Source organism: Lissotriton helveticus, chromosome 6, assembly GCF_964261635.1.
Source record: "Lissotriton helveticus chromosome 6, aLisHel1.1, whole genome shotgun sequence".
NCBI classification, from domain to species: Eukaryota; Metazoa; Chordata; class Amphibia; order Caudata; family Salamandridae; genus Lissotriton; species Lissotriton helveticus.
This window is the reverse complement of record NC_136067.1, coordinates 773,096,557-773,120,833: the sequence shown is the minus strand read 5'-3', so window position 1 is coordinate 773,120,833 and position 24,277 is coordinate 773,096,557. Positions and strand designations below refer to the sequence as shown.

General features: G+C 43.9%; 1 protein-coding gene across 4 annotated transcripts in view; it reads left to right on the top strand.

Moving 5' to 3' along the window:
* Positions 1 to 24,277, top strand: part of ANKRD6 (ankyrin repeat domain 6) — a 694,439-nt gene that overhangs the window by 549,213 nt on the left and 120,949 nt on the right. For 3 of the 4 annotated variants that reach the window (XM_078648269.1, XM_078648270.1, XM_078648268.1), the window contains 2 exons: positions 7,483 to 7,581; positions 13,629 to 13,727. In XM_078648269.1, coding sequence (XP_078504395.1) covers positions 7,483 to 7,581; positions 13,629 to 13,727 — 198 coding nt within the window. The remainder of the gene's footprint in view (positions 1 to 7,482; positions 7,582 to 13,628; positions 13,728 to 24,277) is intronic. The other variant, XM_078648271.1, reaches the window with a different exon arrangement.

Below are 24,277 nucleotides of genomic sequence, written 5' to 3'. Positions count from 1 at the left end.
AAGAGGTCGTCTATATATTGCACCAAAACTGATTCTCTAGGTAAAACCAAAGATTCAAGGCACTTTTTCAAAATCAAATTAAAGATTGAGGGGCTTTCTGTATACCCCTGAGGGACGCGATTCCAAACGTACACGTGACTGTCGAATTCAAATGAGAAAAGAAATTTGCTGTCTGGATGCAATGGGATTGAAAAGAATGCGAGACATAAGTCAATAACGGTGAACCATTCAGCATCCCATGGAATTTGATATAAGATCACTGCTGGGTTCGGAACAATAGGACAGAAAGGAACAACGATTTTGTTTACCTTTCGCAGGTCCTGCACTACCCTGTACTTACCACTAGGTTTCTTGATGCCCATTATCGGGGAGTTACAAGGACTACTCAATACTTCTTGTATGATTTTTGCTTCTAGCAATCTTTTTATTTCTATGGCAACTCCTGCTTTCACTTCTGCACTCATTTTGTATTGTTTAGTATTTGGATAAACTGCATCTTCTTTTATGGTTATTTTAATTGGGTCAACATTTGCCATTAATCCTACATCTTTTCCAGTAAAATCCCATACTTCTGGTTTCACTGTCTGTTGGAGTTCTTCACGTAAGTCTTGTATTGTCAGTCTTTTAATTTCTGAGTCAGGTCTTATTAGCATTAATTTGTATATTCCATCTACGTCTGGGGTTTGAATTTCGACGCCTTTTGGTGTGCAAAAGATGGTACAGTTCATTTTACACAGCAAATCACGTCCCAATAGGTTTACAGGACTGGAATCACAGACAACAAATCTATACATTTCTTTGAAATTCCCTATTGTAATCTCCATGGGCTCGGTAACTGGGGTACTAATCAATTGATTAGATACGCCCACTACTTGGATCGCTTCTCCCGAGAGTGGTAGGTTTGGAACGTCTGCTGTTCTCACAGTAGAACGGGTGGCTCCAGTGTCCAACAGAAAGGTAACATAATTTCCTTCAACCTTTCCTTCAATGTATGGCCCTGACTGGTCCACCGGCAAGGAGGCGCCAAGCACGCACTCCTTGTCCTCCCCCCTCAGGCACCGTCAGTAGGGTTCATCACAGGGGAAAGTATCATTCAACAAAAATTGCGAAGTTGCTGCATTTCTATCCTCCTTTCCTTCCCAAATCTCAATGTCTTCACCCTGCGGTGTTTTGCCCTTAAAATTCGGTCTAGGTGCACGGGGCAACTGACTCTGTTTTACCTTTTGCTGGGTCTTTCTTGGTTTCTCATTCTGCGTCTGTGGATTTAAATCATTAATTTGAATATTACCATTTTGTGCATATGGACACTCGTCTCGCCAGTGCCCTATCTGTCCGCACCCGTGACAGGGGAACTTCTTTTTGGCCTCCTCTCGGCTCATTTTTACTCTGGGCTTCCCTCCACCCCCAGAACCTTGGTTTTGGGTATTACTATTTACTTTGCTTAACTGCTTTTCTTGTTGCTCTGCTAATTTTACTTGTGCCCACATGACTTTTTCCTTTAAGGCCTTTCGTTTGTCAGCCATCTCATCTTCACAGTACTTGGCATATCTTAAAACTTCATCAATTTTCTTAGACTGCCAGCAGATTTTATTGTCTTTGATCCATTGGCAAATTTCAGGTCTTAAACCTGATACAAACCTGTAAATGAAATGAGTCATGTCCTTCATCTCAATGTTATCTATGCCGCTGTACGTTTTGAACACCTGTAACAGTCGTTCATAATAGGAATGCACAGTTTCATCTCTTTCCTGGGTAGTTCTATCTATTCGGGTCCAATCAGTTTCCTTTGCAGGCACTTTCCCCTTCAGATGTAACATTACTTGCTGGTATTTTTTCATTACCTCATCGGAAGGAGCTCCTGTAATAGGGTCCCTCGGGAATTCCTCACTAGGCCAACCAATGGCAATTTTACATTCTGTCCACAAATCTACGGGAACTACGATATCGAAAAACCCATCCAGATCTTTCCACAGGCACTTTTGTACCTTCACAAACCTTTCTACCTGTCTATACCAATCTACAGGCTTTTCTCGTAATTTTGGGAAGTCATTAGTAAAGGACACAATATCCTGTCGGGACCACGGAACATGCACATACTTTCCACCTGGCACTTCTCGCATAGGATACAATGTTTCTGTCTTGTCTGCTTCCTTTAAGACGAATTCGGAAGCCATCTGTTTTGTTCTAATTTCCTCTTTTTTCTTTGCCCACCTGGCTTTCCATTTTTCTAATTCCCCCCATTTTTGCAACAGCTTCACTAATTCTTTGATCTGTACCTTTTTCCCTGACACATTCATATTTTCCAAATCTTTGTCGGAGAACTCTGCTCTGTAGGGTTTTTGCAACGATTTAGATTTCCCAATATCTATTCCCATACTAGCCGCGGTGTCCACTAATTTCTCATGGAACACTCGGGTATTACGGGTAATACTCTTACAGATAAACAGCAATTCTTCCTCAGTAAAGGTATTTAGTCTGTCTAACCCCACATTTCCAGCCATCAGTTCTTCCAATTCTATTCTTAATTTGTAAATATCCAATGGTTTCGACTGAGGATTTGGTTTCTCTAATTCTCGACTCCATCTCTCGATTTCTTCAGGAGTCACTACAGTGGCACTTCTAGTACCAGAAGCTGACTCGATCTGTACTTCTCCTGTACTGAAAGGAGTGTTCTTCTTTCTCGAACCCTTTTCTGGTTCCCTTATCGGTAAATCCATCAAGGAAATCACAGACTCACATTCACTTTCCTGATCATCTACAATTAGGGGTTCTTTTCTCGGCTGCACTACAGCTGGGGTAATAATTGGAGTCTTTGGACACCCCTGTTTATCCCCATACAAAGGAACCACCGGTCCAATAGTTACTGGAATTTTCAAAGCTTCAGGACTGGTATTTAATTGGGAAATTTTCTGAATTAATTCTGTTCTCTGTTTAGCTATAGCTTCTCGCTCTCGTTCCTGTAGTACTCTTTCCAGGGTTGTCTCATGTACTATTTGCGGAGTCAGGGTCGGGGCAGTTGGATGCGTCATACTTGGTCCCTCACCATAATTAGGTTTCATGAATGGATTTCCTGTGCTTAAAGGTCTCGGCATCTCCGGATAAGGAGGTATTTGACAGCCTTCTCTTACATTTACAGGTCTAGACCCCTCTTAGTAAGGAGGTCTCAGGCAAGCATCCCCTACACTAGAGGATCGGGGTCCTTCATTATAAGGAGGTGGATTTTTCATGAACAAGTCATCCAAATAATCGTCATCTGAATCCCCACTGGTCACCCAATGCTTGGTCTTTTCTGTCTTTTTCCCTCCCACAGGTTCTTCTAGTGCCATCATAGGATACAGTCCTTCTACTATCATATTCTGTCTCCACTGTTTCATTCTTTTCTCTCGGGTTTCGGGTTTCACTTTAGGATACCATTTGGTCAAACCTTTATCCATTCGGGGCTTGTCCCTCTCAAAAGCCTCTATCTCCCATTCCTCTAAGGCTTCGTACTGTGTCAGTCTGGGTCTGGGATGCAAATCATTCATTCGGGTTCTCAAATTGAATAAGATTCTGCTATTAAATGTACCATCCAATGGAAATGCCAATATTCCGTCATTCTTTGTGTATTCCACCCAATTTTCCAACCATACACAAGAGTGGTACCCTTTATCAAACAACATGAAAGATGCGGGAGTATTAGGTGGTGGGATGACAACTCCTTCTCTAGTTTTGATAGGCTTGTCTCTTTTGAAATAATTTTTCACTTTGCTTATTAAGGTCATTTTCCTCTTGTTTCCGTACATAATGTCGTATCTATTACTTTTCCACATATCTTTTCCAAACCCTAGATACCTTGGATCGGATCTAGTCTCCGGAGTATACGTATGCCACATATACTTTTCCGCAAGCGACTTTGTTTACAAAATCACTTCCAATCCAAATGCGTCTTTTATTTTTCTACAGCCAATCAACAAGGTGGTTGCAAAATTTACTGACCAATGGGTGCGCGGCCTTTTCGTGAGACAAGTTCTCAGGCTTCTGCGCTCACCTCTCCTTTACAATACTAGCTCCGCTACACACCCGCTGTCTCTACCAATCCCAGCGCGGCACAGAGTGACGTCAGAGCAGCTCCGCAACTGACTCCCTCCTTTACAAGGTAACGGAAACTTGATTTCTTTCTTAAAGTGCAAGTGCTTTATTTAATTTACAACGTAAAAACATTCGCCACTGTACTCGAGTGTCTAAAAAAAAGGAAAGATTTGTTTCACTGCAAGTAAACCTCTTCTGTCTACTTTTCAAATACTACGAGTAGATCCTTCTGCCTACTCTTCACACAAGCATTAGTGAACCTGCTACTCCTTCGACTCATCCACTCTCTCCGGGATATATACTAAGTCAAAAGTTTCACTAGTGAACTCCTTTGCTATCAATCAAGCTTAGACGAACCTGCTACTCTTTCCGTGTGACCCTTACTAGGTTATATCACAATAGAAGTTTTGCCAGCGAACTCTTTGCTACCATTTATTCAATCACATATTCAGAAAACCCTAATTAGTGCTTCCAGTTCTACCTAACCTGCACCAATTTTCCTCTAGCAAGTGACCTCTCTCCACCACCCGTTATTCAATTTCCCCGGGGATTCCAGACAAACATATAACAGTCACTAACGAGTAGTATTAGTACATTTATCAATATAACAGCAAGAAAACCAATTTAAAACATTTCATAATTTTCAAAGCAATAAAACATTTGTAATTCGTTTAGCAGCAAATAACCTACCTACCTATCTTAACTAGTCCCTAACCATCCTCTGCTACCAGAAAAATACTGATAGAGCGCGCAGGTCACCCGACTATTTATTTACCATATACGTATCGGGCCCATAGACATTCGAATTTACCATAATCATAAATCAGGTAACCTTACGCTCTACTACCAGTATCCCAGTTCCTTCCTATTTTATTTCCAGTGTACCCGACTTTCCACTCCACTGCTACGGGTACCTAATGACCACAATGGATCAGGGAGCTAGCTGTAAAGAAAGGCAGACACCATAATACCTTTTTATATTCTAATTGTACTTTTATAATAACCACAAACTCAGGAAGTTTTGAAAACCTTTATCTAATTTTCATCAGATTCATTGAACATTAGGTTTACAGCTAATAAACTGTCAATAACTAAGATTAAAAAGAGCACGTATCCATATAGGAAATAAATCAAGCCAACCATTTAGAATTCTAAAGGAAAGGTAAAAATAGGGAATATGCTATTAAACAGTTTCAGAATTCAGACCAAATCGAAAATGACTAAAGGACGGGAAAATAAGGAGCATGCTAGAATAACAATCATAAAGTAATAACCTTTCCAATTGGCAAATGCGGAAAGCATGGAAATTCAAATATGCAAGAGTATGACTTTATTAAAGTAAAAGAAAGAAAAATATAGGAGATGCAGAGTAGACTTTCAGCCCTATATTTACCTAGTATGGTGTGAAGACTAACCCTGGCCAAGGGTCAGTTAAGGACGGGAGGAACGCCAAGGAAGAACAGTCTCTAGTAGGCCAGCAGATGCAGATTGGACACCCCAGGACAGGACAGGAAACCCAGATTAGGATCAGGACAGGACCACCAAGGAAAGACCAGCACCCGCAGTTCAGTAGCAACGCCTGCGCTACACCCTCTCTGCAGCTATCAGTCAGAACCCCGAATGGGTCATCGAATTCTCCAGCAAAGTGCTCCGCCAGCACTTAAGGTTCTCAAAAAAAAAACCTGCTTGGGTTTGGAGGAATTACGGACAGAGTGCTCCGCAGCAGTCTGTATCAGTCACCTATTGAGTGCGTTGGGTCAGTGACAGGTCAGCTATTCAGACAAGTCGGACAGCTTCTCTAGCTAAACCTAGGCAAGTTATACTGTTTTTGGGTCAGTGTACCACCCCCCAAATGTTGCAAGTGTAAGAATCCCCAATTTCAATTGGTCCACAAGTAGGATAGGTCAACACACCAATCAGAGTTCTTTTTCACAAGTCCTAATTTACATCATTTGGGACCGCCTATTGAGTTTGGGGTTCCCATGACTTGGGTCTCAATATTACAATAGCGCATCTATGAATTATGATACATTTGAAACAGTTCAGCTTTTTCTACTAGGCGAAGGTGCATCTTCCCAGGCACATCTTGGCTGGGACTTCGGTTTGGCAGGGTTTCAGTGCCATCGGCAGAAGACTGTCATGCGCAGAAGGGCTGTTCAATATGGAATCGCGAGTGTTCCTCAGGCCCCAAAGAATGCGATACACGAAAAGTAAGCGAAAACAATTTAGAAATACAAGAAAAAATGAATACACTGTATACCGTGAATAGCTACTCTATGCCTCTTACTTCATTCTACCTATAGCATTATAGGAGCACGGAGCATATGAGGAGACAAAGCGGCCATATTAGCAGTATTGCGCATGAGCAAACTTTTCCCACCAGAACTGCAAGTGCGTCACATCACATGATTATGACCGACGCATGCGCAGACTAAATTCCCGTCAAGCAGCGGCCATTTTAATAGCAAGCGTTATTACTGTTTAGTACACATATGCAAGCGTCTCTGGGACACCCCCGTGTAGTGTAAAAGTGCAATATTAGTAAGACAAACATTTTGATTAGATTTATTAACACTATTCGAGGTTCATGAGTACAAGCAAGTCGCGTAACATGCGAATCCTTGCTCCATCAGTGCCAAAGCAGAACAACAAATAGAAGTAAATAGAAAGCTACTATTTGTACTGGGGATAACCTAGAGGCGCTATACTTACCCAGAATCTGAAGGAAAAATGCACAGATAAAGACAATTTGGATCTATTGTTATTGTATTACAATTTACAGAACAGTAGGCAAATAGAATAACATGTATCATAACCTTGAAGACAGACATAGACTGAAATTATATTGGAATATGCACATGCCGATGTCAAGTACTAGCCTAATATACCTCGCTATTGTACATTTTTATGCTATACTGCTTTATAATCGTATACCTAACCTACCTCATATCAGTGTGAAACGGTTTACTACATAACTTTATACCTACCTACCTCAATCTCTGAATGGTTATGCTATGCAAGATGTATCTCTAACCTACCTAATGTATTTGTATCTGTAAAGCACTCTGATACCCAAGGGTCACGTTCGCGCTATACAAAACTGTCTAAATAAAATAAAAAAATAAAAATAAAGTAAGCCATAACAAATGCGGTGACCCCATGCCTTCTATAGGTACGTTGTGCTGGTACTGGGATCAAAGGTAAGAGGGAGAAGAAATTCACCAGCTGCTTACTTTCTGGGAGATTGAAATGGTACTAGATGGAAGAAGATTGCATATTGCCTACTTACTAAGACAATGCTTGATTTGTAAGAAAAAAAGATGAACATGGAGCTAAAACCTGTTTTGAATGTATATCATATATATGAATGTTGTTGCAGAATTACTTTAGTAATATTTTTCTGTGATCCACAAGGCAGGAAATACTCCACTTCACTTGGCTTGCCAAAATGGCCATTCCCAGAGTACCCGGGTCCTGCTACTTGGAGGTTCTCGGGCAGACATAAAAAATAATGTGAGTACTAAACAAGTCATGTTTTTAGAAAATGTATTATGGGTCTGGTTTCTCCCTGGTCCTCATGTTCATTTTCGGTTTCTATGTTCTTATTTTTATGATTTCCTACAGTGCTGTAACAGGAGTGCTTTTGTAAGCACAACAGTCAGAGCAATAGTGTGATTTTCTAGTCGAGATTATTTGTTGCGACATGTATAAGATGGATTTGTGATTTTTAGAGATGGGTCAGGATTCTCTAGGGATTTCTACAGAGATTTGCTCTTGGAAAAAGTAGTTATTCCAGGGTCGATTGTCAGAGATGCTACTATGTGTATTGTATTTTCTCAAGCACATCCGTTGATCAAAGGTTACAAACTCGTTCCGTAACTCCTTATATGGCGCATATCCTGGAATTGTACATTTAAAAAATGCTAAAATGTGTGTGAAAATGCATTTTAAGAAAAGAGCAGCCCAGCTGCAAATTGCAGCTGCCATGCCTGCAAAAGAAAAAGACAGAGGAGATAGGCAAGCAGCAACGGTGAGCGGGTAGAAGGAAATACAAAGGCCGCCACATGAAGATAGCAAGGGGTGAGGGGCATCAGTGGAGTAACTGGCTAGGTGGGTGTGGACATGGGAATAAAAAAGAATGTAAAGTAAAAACAAAAAGTCAAGCATGTCGGGTTGGGGACAGCAACTGAGGAGTTTGGGTTTGATAAATAAGTTTTCAAACATGCAGACTGGGAGGGGTGGGGAATGCAGTGCGAGGTGCAACAAGGAGAGCAAGGGGATTAGAATGGAGAAGAAAATACATGCAATACTCCAATGAGGCGCTACAAACAAAAGAAATTGTAGTTTCCTGAATGTAAACAATGGAGAGATACAAGTTTTATATAGGAACAACAAGAGAGGCAGGGTTCACAGGACACTCCTACACCCCAGTCAAAATATCAATTTAGCAACAGAGGAGTGACTCAAATGATAAAAACAATAACAGTGAAACACAAAAGAAAAGAAAAACACAAAAGAAAACAGTGGGTGTCAAGTGGAAAAATATAAAAATGATTTTTATAAAACCCTCACTCACCCGTCTATTGGGTGACATGCTTCATCATTGGGTTATATTCACCGGGCAGGCCAAATGCGTGCCCGATGTGCTACTACACCTGCAACTGCAGTGGAGCTGGTTACTAATTTAAAAACAGTGTGAACAGTGCTGGTGAAAGAAGGTGTAGAAATAAAAAAGTGCGAGCTCCAACCTAAACTCAACTTTAATAAAGGTTGAAGAAGGCACGTCGTTAAAAGGGTTAGTGGACAGGCTTGACTTTAAGTTTGAGTCAAAAAGTCCTATTTGGTACAAAAAATGGTCGACATGTTTCTGCTCATAGTGGCCAACTTAGCCGAGCTTTCATCAGGACCAAACTCCAACACTGGGCGGTGTGCGCGTGCTAAGGCGTACCCTGACCTCAGTGTGATTGAAAGAAAAAGGTTACCAGACTCACGGTTTCTTATTACCGGATCACCCTGGTATTTCCAGGATATTAAGATCTGTGGAAGGAAAACAAAGAAACAGCCAAACAAGCAGTCATAAATATGAAAAAAAGAATGGGTTCCTTTACATGCCACAAATCATTTTGTAAGACACCACCGAATTAAGTGCTCTTCATTAGTTGCCCTCTTTAATTCCCAAAAAGTGGCGATTTTTATTGAGGGTAGTCTGATTATATTTAAATCGGGTCAGAGATAAGAGTTCACTCTTCACTCTCATTAACAAACCAAATCAAGGACGCCAAAAATGCGCCGGTATGTGTTTTCGTAATTAACCAAACACAAAACAACTTTATAGATTATCACGATTTCCACATGTGGATCACAGAGAATTGTGCAGTTTAAAATCAAACGATTAAAAGCCAAAACACTCGCACAGTTAAAAGCCAATGATGAAGCATGTCACCCAATAGACGGGTGAGTGAGGGTTTTATAAAAATCATTTTGATATTTTTCCACTTGACACCCACTGTTTTCTTTTGTGTTTTTCTTTTCTTTTGTGTTTCACTGTTATTGTTTTTATCATTTGAGTCACTCCTCTGTTGCTAAATTGAGATACACGTTTTGCAATCAAAGATAACGAAGCAGTGCTCCATTAGAGGGAGAAGCACAAGCAGAGGAAGGAAAAGCATTGAATAAGAAGCAAGCAAATAAGTGGCAAGAAAGCCAACCAATACCAAGCAATGGCTGGTCCTAAGCCCATTGTAACTATTGGCAGTGTCCGCCGTAGGTTTTTGTCAATAAAGAACTAAAAGTTGTCTGTAGGTGAGTACCTAAAAAGAAAATCTTCTCCAACAGTAAGTGCAAATGTGTAATTGTTGACTTGGTGATGCTACGCGTGTTTTAAAACTCAAACAAACAAAGGCTCCCCTTGCTTTCAGTGGGGCTGTGCAGTAATCAATTTTGAAAGATTTCCACAGGGAATTTATTAATACATGACTACGTTAACATCAAGTTCTTTCGGGCTACTGTTATGAGGTTGGATTTTTGTTTTAAAGCTACTAGGTTGTTGTTTATCTTCTGTATGTTGGATGGGAATAGGATAGTTATTTTCAACTCTAAAATCCTCTGTGTGGATAAAAAAGTTAAATATGTTTTATATTCGTTTTTTTCAAAAAAGCTTTTAATAAATACCAGAGTGTTATATAACTTTTGCACAGTGGTGTGCTGGTCTAATTGAGTGATAGCAGTAGGTGCACGCCGTGAGTGATGCCTTATAGAAAATAGTAGGCACTTCCCATTAGACAGATTATTATTCACATAGGCCATTCGTAATTGTATCGGTACGAGTATTACAACCAGCAGCTGATCGCCTTAACCCATGCATAAGACATAAAGATAAACAATGCACCTTAATAGGCCTTTAATAAAATGCACGCAATTTGTTTGCCAGCCACTGTCCTTAAACAAATACATAATTAACCTCTTCTGCCTTAGCCCAATAGTCCATTTCCCTCCACAACTCCGAGATAGTGGGTTTTGCACTCCACTGTTTAGCAGTATCTCATTGGCCAATTAGCATTCGTCTTGCAATTAATGTATGATTGTGTCTTGAGTCCCTGAGTACCTCCATAATCCACATGATGGCAATTTTCACATCTGGTGCGATTGCTTGTGTTGTTATTCTCCCTAGTATAGTATGTATTTGGTCCCGAGATAGACTAATGATACGGCATGCCAAACTTGTGTGAATATATGGCCCTACCTTGGTTTTACAACTAACACAGTAGGAGTCATGATTCTGGTTTACTTTCCACAGATATTTTGGGTGTTGTACACCCTATGGAAGTATTTAAGTTGTATGATGCGCAGCCATGATGAAATCGCTAGGGAGCGTTAAGCCACGTTTACCTCTGTCCTTTACTCCCTTGCTAACTTTTTTAAGTCAGCTTTCCACCTAGGTTCAAGCTCAGTTAGAAGATTTTGAATATTAAATATTACTGACCTATCTATTCTGGATATCCTCTTGTTACCAATTCCTTCCATTGTCACTTTAGGTTCCAACTGGTTAAATGCTCGATAGGTGTTGGGCTATTTACATGCACCTCTAAGGTCTGTCTTTACTGTAGCTAGCTAAAGAACTGAGATTTATGCAGGGAGGACTCTTGCCGGAGATGTTTATAGGATTTAATGAAGCCACTCTCCCAAAGGCATGTGAGCCTCAAGATTATGCTCAGGCCACATGTTCTTATCACATTCAAGTAGTTGCACAAAATTGATGCCCCTTATAAGTTGTCCTGCTGGACACTTGTGAGTTTGATTCTTTTGAACTAACTCTGAATTATTGTGAAATAACGCAAAATTATGTACAATTGCAAGTGAAATCCCTTGTAGACTCTTTTTTACATTGATTATACTTATCACATTCCGCCATTATGCTCGGTCCAGCCAGGGGATTCATGAGCGGGCTTTCCCTCCCTTTTTATCCATTTACGTGCATGGTGCCAGCACTGTTTTGGTATTTTGGTGACCTCAAGTAGTGTGCATAGAGTAGACACTTAATAGACTATGTTCAGCACTCCCTGGTGTTCCAGAAGGTATTTTATTTGTCTAGTAACAGGATTGTTTATTGGGAGTATTTGGGCCACCCAATAGTAAATTCTAAAATCAGGGATTTCCAGTGCCTCATCCTTTGGTAGTTGCACGCTTTTATGGAAAGTGATCCTTGGCACACCACTATTCTGTAGATATTGCTCAGGGAGATTTGAACCTTTGTGAAGAAGCTAGGATGGCTCACGTACAGGTAGTTTTGTAGAATGTATATGAATATTGGTAAGGAAGACATCTTGAACCAAATTTCGGGCGGGGCTGAAAAATATTTTGGGGGGGCTAATTCTTCCAACCATACAGAAGGGGTGAAAATACAACAAAAGCCTAATTTACAAGTAAATGGTCTTTTAAAGACCTGTTAAGTACTCGGGTGCAGCTGCAATTAGATGGTCGCCAGCCCGCAAAGCTGTGTCAGCCCGGGTTAACACGCACGACGGGTGGGCGGGGGGCTGGAGCCCATGAGCCCAATGGGTGTTGCGCGCCTGAGTACAGACCCAGAAATATATGGAATCATGGGGCAGCTCCTGTTGAAAATAATGGGAAGAGGAGCACGACTCTAGTTGTCCGCCTGTCTGTACTAGTAGCAGGGTGGTTGTCAACTCCCAAATGATATGTGGATCATGTGATATAAACATGACCCATTGCCCATTTTAACCTTGCCGAGTGGTGGGTTTTAGAATGTTTGCTGTTAAGTGGGACATAGATGGACTTATCCCAATTTACTTTGAGTCCAGAGGCCTTTCCATATATTTGCAAAATGTGCATCACCAGTGGCATCGAGAGTTTGGATCTGACCAGCTAAATCCCTATATCTTTGCATCTCTTCTAATCAACCAAAGCCATTTTGAGTTGCAAAGATATGCTCCAAAATGACTACTTATGCAATGTGGAATGAACCTCCATGGTGAGTAGAGAGCTTAAGGTGCTTTGAATCTTTTTATTCTTTAAAGACCTACAATGTAACCACAGCTTGGAGCCAGGAAATGTTCTTCGATTAATGCTTGTGGTTAACGTTGTACTTGATCTCTTGGGCTATAGCATATCTGTACAGTATCCAGGAAATAAATTCCAATGGAAGATCTGTCAGACATCTGCTGCCTGTTTGGTCTTCTTTACTTATTTTTTTTAACTCAGAAGATTGTATAATGATTATACAGTCAATTGAACCCTATATACTGTTAAACCCAAGCAGTGGCCAGATCCTTTTGAATAATTTCAATGAAAGTAATGTATCTGTAAAACTCACTAACGGTATCTGTATGTCCTGAATAAGGCTTCCAAGTACCATTGATGAGGCTGAAATATTTGTCAGCTCCTCAACTTCAGACTGTACACCAAACTGTTATTCACTGGATTTTGGAAATGTATTTCGGAATGATGTGTGTAAATAAGCCACATATTTACTTAATATTACCTATTAATGGAAGATACGTATTTTTTTAGTAAAAGCCGTCACTTATCATGTGCATCTACTCTCTGTGAATTCTGAACACCAAGAGACACATTTTAATGTGTCAATAATTGTAAACAAAAATATTTTTAATCAATCTTTTGCAACTTTATGAACATCTACAGTATCACCAAAGAGGATTTCAGGTATGAAAGCAAATAACCTTTCCTTTTATACAATGACTAGAAGCCCAAGCAAAGAATCCATCATAGAATCACAGTCCTGTCAGCTGCATATGGACAGCAATAAATGCAATAAAAATCGTTGAGAAAAATGTGTGGTGGCTATGAAGATAAGTACAGGCAGTAATTTGTGGTTTGAAAACATCTTAGGCTGAATGTTAGTAGTGCTGAAACCCCCTGCTATCACTATTGAAATTACTAAAACTGTCATCAATGTCATAGGTCAGTAAGAGAACAATTATAAGAAACTTCCGATCGCCCAGCAGCCTGTTTGTTCATTCAGCATGTTCATTTTTTCTGTTGGAGGTGCCATTCTTCATGTCATGTTTTTTTGTTTGCAGGCAGGAGATTCTTGTTTGCACATTGCCTCTCGTTACAATCACTTGTCCATCATTAGGGTGCTCCTGAATGCTTTCTGTTCTGTCAACGGAAAGAACCAGGTCAGTGCATGTTCCCTAAAGCAGTGCGTCCTTTTGAGCAAGCACACTGTCCTAGCCTCACCTTCCAAGCCAGGGCAGAGGCATCATCGGAAGTGATGATGCGGGAAGTTTTGGAGGCCTTCACTAAGACACATCCGCCTATTTAAGCTGCGCTGCCTTTAAATGTAGGGGTTATCCTGCACCGGACCTTTTTGAAGGCTGTGCTGTAATGTAAAATCTAAAATATTTGTATTAAACCGCACACTTCCAGCCTCTTTGTTTTTTCTGAGAGTGGTGCGTGGCTGACACTGCTTTTTCACTGTCCAGTGTTCTGCTAAGAAGGACGCACATGCTGTTTTACCATCTGCTCGCAGTGTTTCTTTTTATGATTTCCAGCGTTACATCTTTCTTTCCAGTTGTATAATGTGTTATTTGGTATTACTTCATTGGTGTTCATTTGTCCATATTCCTTTCACGCATTCCTTGTTTTAGCCACAACTATTTGATGTGTGGAACTCAGGCTGGGATGAATGAAGGGCGCCCGCCATTTTAGAAGGGTGACAAGATGACAGGAGATGCATGGCCTGTTAGCAAAAGGAAGAAGAAACAGTGCATGTTGTGGCCATTATTTTAAGTTGCATTGCAAATAGCTAATACATTCATATCGTTCCTTTGGGCTGCTCTACTTTAGCATAAAATATCTTGAAAGAAAGCTTTTTACTTTATGCATATCTGTGTTTCACTAATATGGCACTACGTGTAACATGCATTTTACACTTACCATCATCATACATCACCACATCTTTTGCGGTCCATTATTTAAGGTTTCTTTTAATAAGTGAATAATAAGTGATTGATAAAGCGCCTGGTTACACCGACACGGTGTCCCCCTGCGCTAAGACCTAGGACCAACAGAGGAAAGTTGATCGTTATTTAGGCATAAAGAGGAAGTAGTGAAAGTGACAGGATTTAGGAGGAACAGAATAACCAGGTTTTCAGTTTACTTCTGAAGATTTTCTCACAGGGTTCTGCTCTCAGATCGGGTGGGAGAGAGTTCCAGATTTTAGAAGCCAGAAAGGAGAAGGAGGGAGCCCCTAGTCTGCCTTGTGTGCCCTGGGCACTCTGGCTAGTTTCCCTGTGGAGAATCCGATATCACGAAAAGGGACATAAGGTTGGATCAAGGAGCGAAGATATTTAGGACCTTGCCGATAAATTCTACGACAAAAGCGCATGGCTTTGAAGTTGGTTCTTTTTGCTACTGGGAGCCAGTGAAGTTGGGTTAGAGCTGCTGAGGCGGAAGATCTTCTAGGAAAATTGAGTACTAGTCGAGCTGCTGCATTTTGTACTCTTTAAAGTGTATTCAAATTGCCCTTGGTAGCTTCCGGGTACAGGATGTTACAATAGTCCAACTGAGAAGTTATAAGAACATGGACAATGGTTTTCCGTGATTCCAGGAGGATTAAATCCAGGATTTTCCTAAGGCACTTCAAAGTGCCAAAACGTTTACCAGCAGTGCTGCTGATCTGATTTTCATAGGTGAGTTTGGAATCAAACCACAATCCTAGGTTTTTGAGTTTGCGTTTGTGTTTGGGTTCCGGTAGCTAGCCAAGGGTGTCTCGCCACCAGGCCGAAGTCCAGATAGAGTAAACTCTACCTGCTATCAGGATTTCAGTTTTTGTAGCTTTCTATTTCAGACACCTGTCAGCCATCCAAGTGGCTACCTGTGACAGGCAGGATTTGAATTGATTCGCTGGAGCACCGTCGGATTCCTAGAGTGTGACAATTAATTGAGTGTCGTCGGCATTAGACACTAATTGTACCTTGTGTCTATCAATAATTCCTGCTATTCTTTTTTCTTTCCTCCCTTTTAATTCACCCTAAGCTCCATCAGGAAGAACTGTGTGAGATCCAGTCCTTCAAATTGAATAATACTTGTGTTATCACGTTGTTAGGCCTGGGTTATCCATGCCGCTGTCTTCAAGACCTTTTACTTACGAGAACCATATGGGCTTTCAGCCATCCCCCTTCTTCCATTGGTTTATTTCGGTTATCCTCTTTCTGCCACTGGGTTGAGGCATTGTAAGTAACGTATTACTTCAGCCCAAGGAGTGTGTCTCTCTCACTGTTATTCTATTTTTGGTTAGAATGTATCCTGCTGCCTCTTATTGAATGCTGAAAAGCACACCGAGCCACCACACTTTTGTCTCATTCAATTTTACAAAGAAAGCAATCTTTTTTTGCTGCAGCAGAGATTTTAAATGATTTTGTAATGACTCGAGGAGAACTTGGCCACCAACAATAATCGCAACTTGTGGTAGACATCCCCGGCCCTCAAGCCCAGCCTGGAAGTTATAGGCTCCACTTCCTCAGAGCCTGAATAGGGAGAGGAAAAGGACCAAGGTGCTACGTCCTCCTCCCTCAATGCCGCCTTGTGCACCAAGATGGCGCTGAGTGGTGAGTACTACGACACAGACTCCCTGGACCCACAAACTGTCACGCACGAGGCAGAGCACCGCACCCATTGAGGTCGGGCATCTAGCCCTGTGCACAAGCCACCACCTAGAGGTGCCCCAACGCCCTTGAGCTCCGGTTAACACTAGGCAAGGCCTCAGAGCCAAGATGGCAACCAACTAAGATGCTCGACCCCCATCAGCCTTTGAGTCTGAAGACACACCTTGGTGCCAAGGTGCCAAAACCCACTTTGAAGCCTAAGGCCTTGTTGGTGCCTCAGCCATGCTCAGTATTAAAAACTCTGTTGGCCCAGAAACCAACTTCAGTGGCCGACTCAGACAGGTCCATCATTGAGGAACTTCAGCACAAGCTTGATGAGAGACAGAAGACTATGGTCATCCACCCATGGATGGGAAACATTTCTATTGGCCTCAGTGCTTTGGTGCCCAAGAAATGCAGGCTTGCAATGCCAGGTCCGTCTTCAGGGCCCTGGGCTCCCTACCCCCAAAAAGACACTCCTCGACAGAGCCACCAACCCTCCACCTCAATCGAAAGCTGCACTACTGCCACCCCAGTGGCGGCTCCTCCACTAAGGCGGAGGAGTGTCGCCCCACAGGAAAAATAAAGTGGTAATAACTCCACGTTATCATTTTATTTTTCAGAAGGCTCTGAAGGTGTGGGCTGGGCTACCCACAGGGCAGGGGGAGGAGTGGTGAGCACTTTCTAAGTGTGCCTAACGGTTTGGCTGGTCGTCTTGAGCCAGCCAAACTGTCATGCACACTTAGCATGTTCTCCACCAGTCCGTAATGCACAGCCTGGGTGGAGACCATGCACAGGGTCCCACTGCCTGTCTGGGCGCCGAATCACGGAGCTCAGACCAATCACAACACTGCTTTCATGGTCACGGTAGGATCATGATTGGCTAGGGGAGTCTGCTTCCTGCTGGATCGAAGAGGACAGATGAGAAGCGGCGGGCGGCAATGCAGGTAAGTGAATTTTTTTTTCTTAAATTCCCCCATGCCTCCCCCCGCCCCACCACTACTGCCCCTTAGTTGCCGCTACTGTTCCACTACAACATCTCCCCCAAGCTCCCCTCAAAGGTCACTATTGTCCTTTTCAGACACAGGTAGTCCCAGTCACTATTCCCTTACAGAGGTCTTTAACATTCCCCTCTATTAACAACTCCCTGACAACCCATGGGAAGACTGACATAGAACTTCCAAGGGACCCCAATCTTGAACTTGTCCTAGACAGGGTGTATCCCCCAGATGACACTACTGCCTACCATTCAACACGCAGCTGCCTACTTCAAAGTAGACATGCACACCACTTTTAAAGATGATGAATTCCTAGTAGAGACTCTCTCCAGGATGGAGCGTTGGAAGTATGAAACTTCTACCTTTGACCCCTTGTACATTAGATGTCATGTCCCCCTTAGCTTCCCTAGTTGTTTACTCTGCCCACAAGAAAGTATCAGCACAGGCCAACGGTGACCTCTTGCCTTTGGATGAAGAGAGCAAGCAGATTAACTTAGCAGATAAGAGGCAAGATATCACCTCTGATCGGTGGGTTCTGTCCATCATAGAGCACAGCTACTGCCTCGATTTCACCTCAACCCCACCAAATACCCCACCCAGCAAACACACCAGCCAGGAACACCAGTGCCTTCTTCAAGAGGAGGTTCAGGTGCTCATGCTCAAGGATGTCTGAGAGTCAGTACCATTACATCAAGGCATGTACTCTTTATACTTTCCCCAAAAGTGATGAACCCCTTAAACCCATACTACGCCTCAGGCCCCTCAACAAGTACATCCTCTCAGAACACTTCCACATGACTACTCTGCAGGATGTCATTCCATTGCTGAGGTAAGGCAATTTCATGAAGGCACCTGATCAGAAGAAAACCTACTTCCGTATACCAATCCACATCCCTCACCATTGCTACCTCTGCTTTTTGGTAAGTGACCAACATTATCTGTGCAAGGTGTTTGCTGTCAGGAGTCACTATAGGCCCAAGGGTGTTCACCAAATGCCTAGCTCTAGTGGCCGCCCATCTCTGTAAGGGGGAGAGGGGGCGCATTCATGTGTTACTCAATTTCGATGCTTGACTGATGAAAAGCTCAGGAAAGTAGAACTGCCTGGTGTTCACCCAGACCACAATTTCCCTCTTTCACAGGCTGAGATGCACCACCTATGCCACCAAAGCCCACCCCTAGACCCTTCAGATTCAGCCCTTGCAAGAGGCCATTTGCCTCTCAGTTAAAGGCAATGTCTATGCCAGACAACCCAGAATACAGGCTTTCCTGCAGCTACTGCCTCTTTTTCAGCTAAATTGTCACCTAACAGTCTGAACGGTAATGCATCTCCTAGGCGTGATGGCCTCAAGCATAGCCATAGTCCCTCATGCCAGACTGCACATACGTTCTCTTCAGCAGTTTCTATCAGCACAATGGTCACAGGCAGAGGGCCACCGGGAAGATCTGGTCTTGATACAGGCCAGCACCTATCGCTCACTGCAGTGGTGGAAATGAAACAACCTGTTGCCGGGCTGGCTCTTCATGGACCCCATTCCTCGTGTAGCCATCACCAGGGACGCTTCACTTTCAGGTTGGGGAGTGCATCTCTGATACGTAACAGTTCAGGGTTTGTAGTCACCACAACAATGGGGGCCTCCAAATCTATCACTGTGCTTCCTTCAGGTCATCCAGCATAAAGAACATGATCACCATGTATTATCTACAGAAGCAAGGCTGCACACACGCACTGCAATTTTCAGCTCTAGCGTTAAGTATACCATTGGATACACCTCCTGGCAGAGTACCATCCAGGAATGGACAACGACTTTGCCAACCTGTTCAGCAGGATGCAGTAACAAGTCCATGAGTGGAAACTCCACCCACATGGCCTACTCCCATTCTTCTGTTGTTGGGGGATTCCCAAGGTCAACTTCTTTGTCACCGCACACAACGCAAATTGCCAAAACTTCACATTCAACGCAAATTGCCAAAACTTCACATTCAACTTTTCACACACACAGTCCATGGGCAGTGGTCTATGGATGAACTGGTCAGGGATCTTTGTCTATGCTTTTCCTCTTCTCCTACTCCTTTTGTATGTGGTCAGAAAGCTTTGTCAAACCTCCCTTACTGTCAACCTGGTGGCTTTAATGCGGTCAAGACAACCCTTGTTCTTGACCCTTCTCAAGGTGTCTGTTGTTCCCCAAGAGAAACTCCAAAACAGGCCAGACTTCTCACATAAAACCGAGGCAGAATCAGACATCTGAACCCCAGGAAGCTCACTCTAGCCATTTGACTCCTGAGGTTTTAGAGTTTGGTTGCCTCAATCTGCCTCAAGAATGCATGGACATTTCCAGAGGAGCATGCAGACCTACTATGTGCATCTGTTACTCTGCCAAGTGGAAAAGGGTTGTCCATTATTTCACTTGGACCCCTTTCAAACCTGCAGTCCAGGATATTGCCTGTTACCTCCTTCACCTGCAAAAGTCAGGCCTAGCTTCCACCTCCATATGCCTTCACTTAGCTACTATTGCAGCCTACATGCAGAACAGGAAACACTCTTCATTGTTTAATATCCCTGTCATCAAGGTTTTCATGGAAAGGCTCAAGCCGGTCATCTCACCTAGAGTTGCTCCTGCCCAGTCTGGACTCTAAATGTTGTTCTTACCAGGCTTATGGGCTCTACTTTTGAACCATTACACTCATGCCCCTTATAGTTCCTCTCTTAGAAGGTTGTGGTCCTTGTCACTAATATGCCCCTAAGATGTTTTAGTGAGCCACAGGTACTCACCTCATAAGAGCCCTTCTTTCAAGTCCATACCGTCAAAGTTGACCTTAGGACCAGCCCCGTATTCCTCTCAAATGGCATAATCCCCTTCAAGCTCAACCAAACTTTAGTGCTATTGGTCTTTTTCTTTCAAGGAGACTCAGTAGTAGAAAGGGCTCTTCACACCCTTGATGTAAAGGCCGCCCTTATGTACTCTATTGACAGGACCAAGATTTTTCACAAAATACAGCAATTTTTCATTGTATTGGCTAAACCTTACAAAGATCCTCTGTCAAAGCCCCCCAACCCCCACCCAGCGCCTTGGGACCCTCACGGGTATGTAGCGCGCTTTACAACTGCATTGATTGATTGATTGAAAGGCGGGTATAGCCATATGTATTGTCAAGTGCATCTAAACCTGCTACCTCAAAGACAAGAGAACATTACCCACATAGCCCAGGTCACATTCCACTCGTAAGAAAGGGTCCACAATAGCTTTCCTGAGTAATATCCCTAAGGCTGACATTTGTATGGCAGCTACATGGCCCACTCCACACATATCAGCTCCTTTGGACTTGTGCACGCCCACAATATTTCAATTTGCACTAGAACCTGTTGCCAAATTTCTACACCAGGTGTTCAATTGTACGCTCCAACCTGGCGGTTTTCCTGCCATTTGGAAGGAAGAAATGGTTATGCCGCTCCTTAAGAAAGCTAATGCTGATCTGCAAGATATGAAAAACCTTTTCCCCCATCTCCTTATTACCAGCTCAGGTCAAAGTCTTAGAAAAATTCATCAATCAGGAGCTAATTAAATGTATTCATACCCATCGGATTTTTTACCTCTCTCAAAATGGGTTTTGTGCCTGTCACAGCACAGAAACTGCCCTCATTGTGGCCACAGACAGCATCCGAGCCCAGGTCAATCAGGGTGGGGCAGCTATTTTGGTAATGCTTGACCTCTCTGCAGCATTCAATACCGTCTAGCCAGCACAGCTGGTCCAGATTCCGCAGCAAGTGGGGATCAGTGGGACAGCCTTGCAGCTTCTTCACTCTTTCTTGTCTAACAGGGTTCAAATTGTTTGCTGTGGAGGCTTCAAGGCCAAGGCTTTCAGTCTCCCCTGTGAGGTGCCGCTGGGCTCATCTCTGAGTTCTACCCTTTTCAATCTTTATGTGGCCCCTTTGGCTGATCTGGTGTATTCATTTGGGTTTCAAGCGCTGTCGTATGCAGACGTAATGCAAATTATTATATCTATTTCCAAGGACACGCGGTTGGTGGCGGGGAGGTTCAATCAATGCATGTCTATCATTATCTGCTGGATGAAGGACAACTCCCTGAAGATTAATGCAGATAAGACTGAAGTGCTTGCGTTCGGTTTCCACAACTCCATTTGGTCTAGCACATGGTGGCCAGATGTCGGGTGACCTCTCCCCACCTCTGTCAGCTCAGCCAAAAATCCCGGGGTCATCTTTGATGACTCTCAGAGCTTTGATGCATAAATCAGTCGCACTGTCAGCACTTGTTTTTACATCATTAGGACCCTGAAAAAGATGTTTTCCTAGATTCAGTCGGAACTGCACCGGTCAGTCATTATTGCCCTTGTCACCTCATGGTTGAACTACTGCAGTGCTCTGTACCTGAACATCAATAGTTCCTCCTAGAACAAACTTCAGGTTGTACAAAATGCTGCAGCTCGCCTCATTCTGAACACTCCCAAACGGCATTCGGTTAGGGATGGGATTTGCTCCCTCTATTTGGCTCCCTGTCAGAAAGGGTATTTCCTTTAACCCCTTAGCCGCAGCCGCGATTTCACGGCAGTGCGCCGGTTCCACGAAATGGGCGGGGCCGCGTCGGCCGTTGGACATTCGCAGCACCAGCGAAGTAGTGCTCGCGACGGCCGACAGCAGCAGGGAAGGGGTTAAGGCCTTGTGCCTAGTTATTAAGGCTCCTCATCATAAGGGCCCTACTCAAATGAATCCCCTTTTTAGGTTTCGCTGGAGGGCGGAGCTCTTAGCTCCGCCTCCAGAGAAATCTCTTGATTTCCAGTAAGGAGAATGGAATACGCCCCCCTGTCCCATTGGCTACCTCCATAAATGGAGGCTAGCCATTGGAACAGAGATCTGTCCGTCAAGGCCAGACCAGATTCGGGGGCGTTTCCGAGATTTTTTCCCAGGGCGGAGTTACGTTTTTTCCCGTTCCCTCCCCTTTCACTGATGCGCTGTCCCCTCGCTGTCCTGTGCACGTTTCCCGCCGTCCGTGTCCTCTCCCGCCCCCTCCCGCCGTCCGTGTCCTCTCCCGCCCCCTCCCGCCGTCCGTGTCCTCTCCCGCCCCTCCCGCCGTCCGTGTCCACTCCCGCCCCCTCCCGCCGTCCGTGTCCACTCCCGCCGTCCGTGTCCACTCCCGCCCCGATTGATGGTGATCTAGAGCCGGCATTTGCCCGTAAAAATCAGCCCCCGCCTGCCTACCTAAGGAGAAGGGCCGCTGCGCTGCCCGCAGCGACCCGGAAGTGGTTGGCCGGCCGGCCAATCCCAGCGCGGCCGGCCGGAAGTGCCCGCCCCCGCAGCCCGGGGGGAAGAAAGAAGAAGCATGGCGGCCGGTTTGCAGGGCTCCCGTGATGCGAGGGAGCCCTGCTGCATCTAGGAGAGGAGAGGAACCCCGCCCGCGGGCCCAAAGCGACCGCCGGAGGAGTGCTGCAGGGAGCAAGGCTCCCGTGTGAGGAGGAGAGCCCCGCCCGCCAGAAGACAGTCGGTGAGTGCGGGTGCATACGTTTTTATAGACAATGTGTATTCCAGTGGCCAATCCTACATCTTGTTATAATAGCGTTTGGGATTAAGAGAAGTGGCCACTAAACTATGAAATAATTTCCCCTCAACGTGTAGCCTCCGTAATCTCGTATTTTTGGCACCCATATAATGGAAACGGTAATAAATTCTCACTTCCGTCATATGCTTATTTCATCACCTCCTGCACTCAACATGGTAAAGGAAATCGAAACTTTTGCACCAATGCAGTGGGGCCAACACGGCAGACACTGACATGCTGACCGTTGAGTGCTGCACAGTGTGTTTCTTACCTTTATGGTAGATGCAAGATGGTGAGTTGCACACCTATGTGCTCAAATGCTCTTAAACAACATCATTTCACGTACTCTAGCAATTAAATCTGCTTGCCGTGCTAGCTTCCTCTGCGCTCTGGGATAACATATCCAAAAGCCCATGATCCTTATTGTGGTGACACAGAGTATTGATGCAGAATGTAATAGAAACTTTTTTCCCCCTTATTTTCAAAGGATACCCCTTCTCTCCCTAAAAAAACAAAGCCTGTCCGCAGTGGTTCATTTTACCACTAGGCGTTTTTTAAATTGTAATCTCTGACCTGCAGCTGTACATAAAGAGTTAGTCTCTTTTGCCTGAAGTGGCAGTGACCGTTCTCCCCGCCCCCCAGTTCCAGCTGAAGGGCAGAAGCCCCAGTATGATAAAACAGCCGGTATTTCAAATTGGATGCTGCGCCGAAAAGATGAAAGGCTGAGCTCTAAGCACGTGCAGCAGGTTCTCTTCACACTAAGCTGTCCCTCCATGTGGACTTGTGCCTTAATATCATTAGACTCGTTCGTGTGTTGTCAGATGGAAACATGTCATTGCAACTTTTAAATCAATCGTGTGGGTTAAATTAGAACAGTACAGAGCGGGCATTAACCCACCGAGCTTTCTGGCAGCACTGCGGGCTTCCTTACAGCAGATCCTGCGGCCGGCAGCGCAGATAATGCCCGCTCCTCGTGGCCGGATATGGTAGCAGTGTGAGTAAGGCACAGCAAGGATGAGTGCTATGGTATAGAGCCCCTGACGTCTATGATTCCAACAAGGCAGGAAGTGACTCTTGCAAAGTCAGAGGGCACAAATAGCTCAGTGGGTTCATGCTAAGCTAGTAGACGACCCTGGCACTGGTAAGATTTTTATGTTCCTAGTTTTAGTCTTCGATTGGACCAAAACCTGCAACAGTAAACTGTAATCCCAAAGGGAGCATAGCCGCGGGCGCTTTTCATTGTTAACAACATCGTCTCCTAAAGTCTGGGAAGGGTGCCTCGAAGCACTTCAAACTGTAATGATCTGAAGCACCAAACCACGCTCGCTTTCAAAGCGAGGTCTGGCGCTAGAAAACTAGGCACCCGGGGACAGCGTGTCCCTCCATTCTCCCTATTTAATATGTTTACGGTTTCTAGCGCCTGACTCAGCATTTAATCTCTACGAGATTGCCAAAATGAGCACCTTCTGTTGATATCAGTGACGTCTACTGTCATTGGCACGCTGCATTTAATTCTCAAGTTGCCAGCGGTATT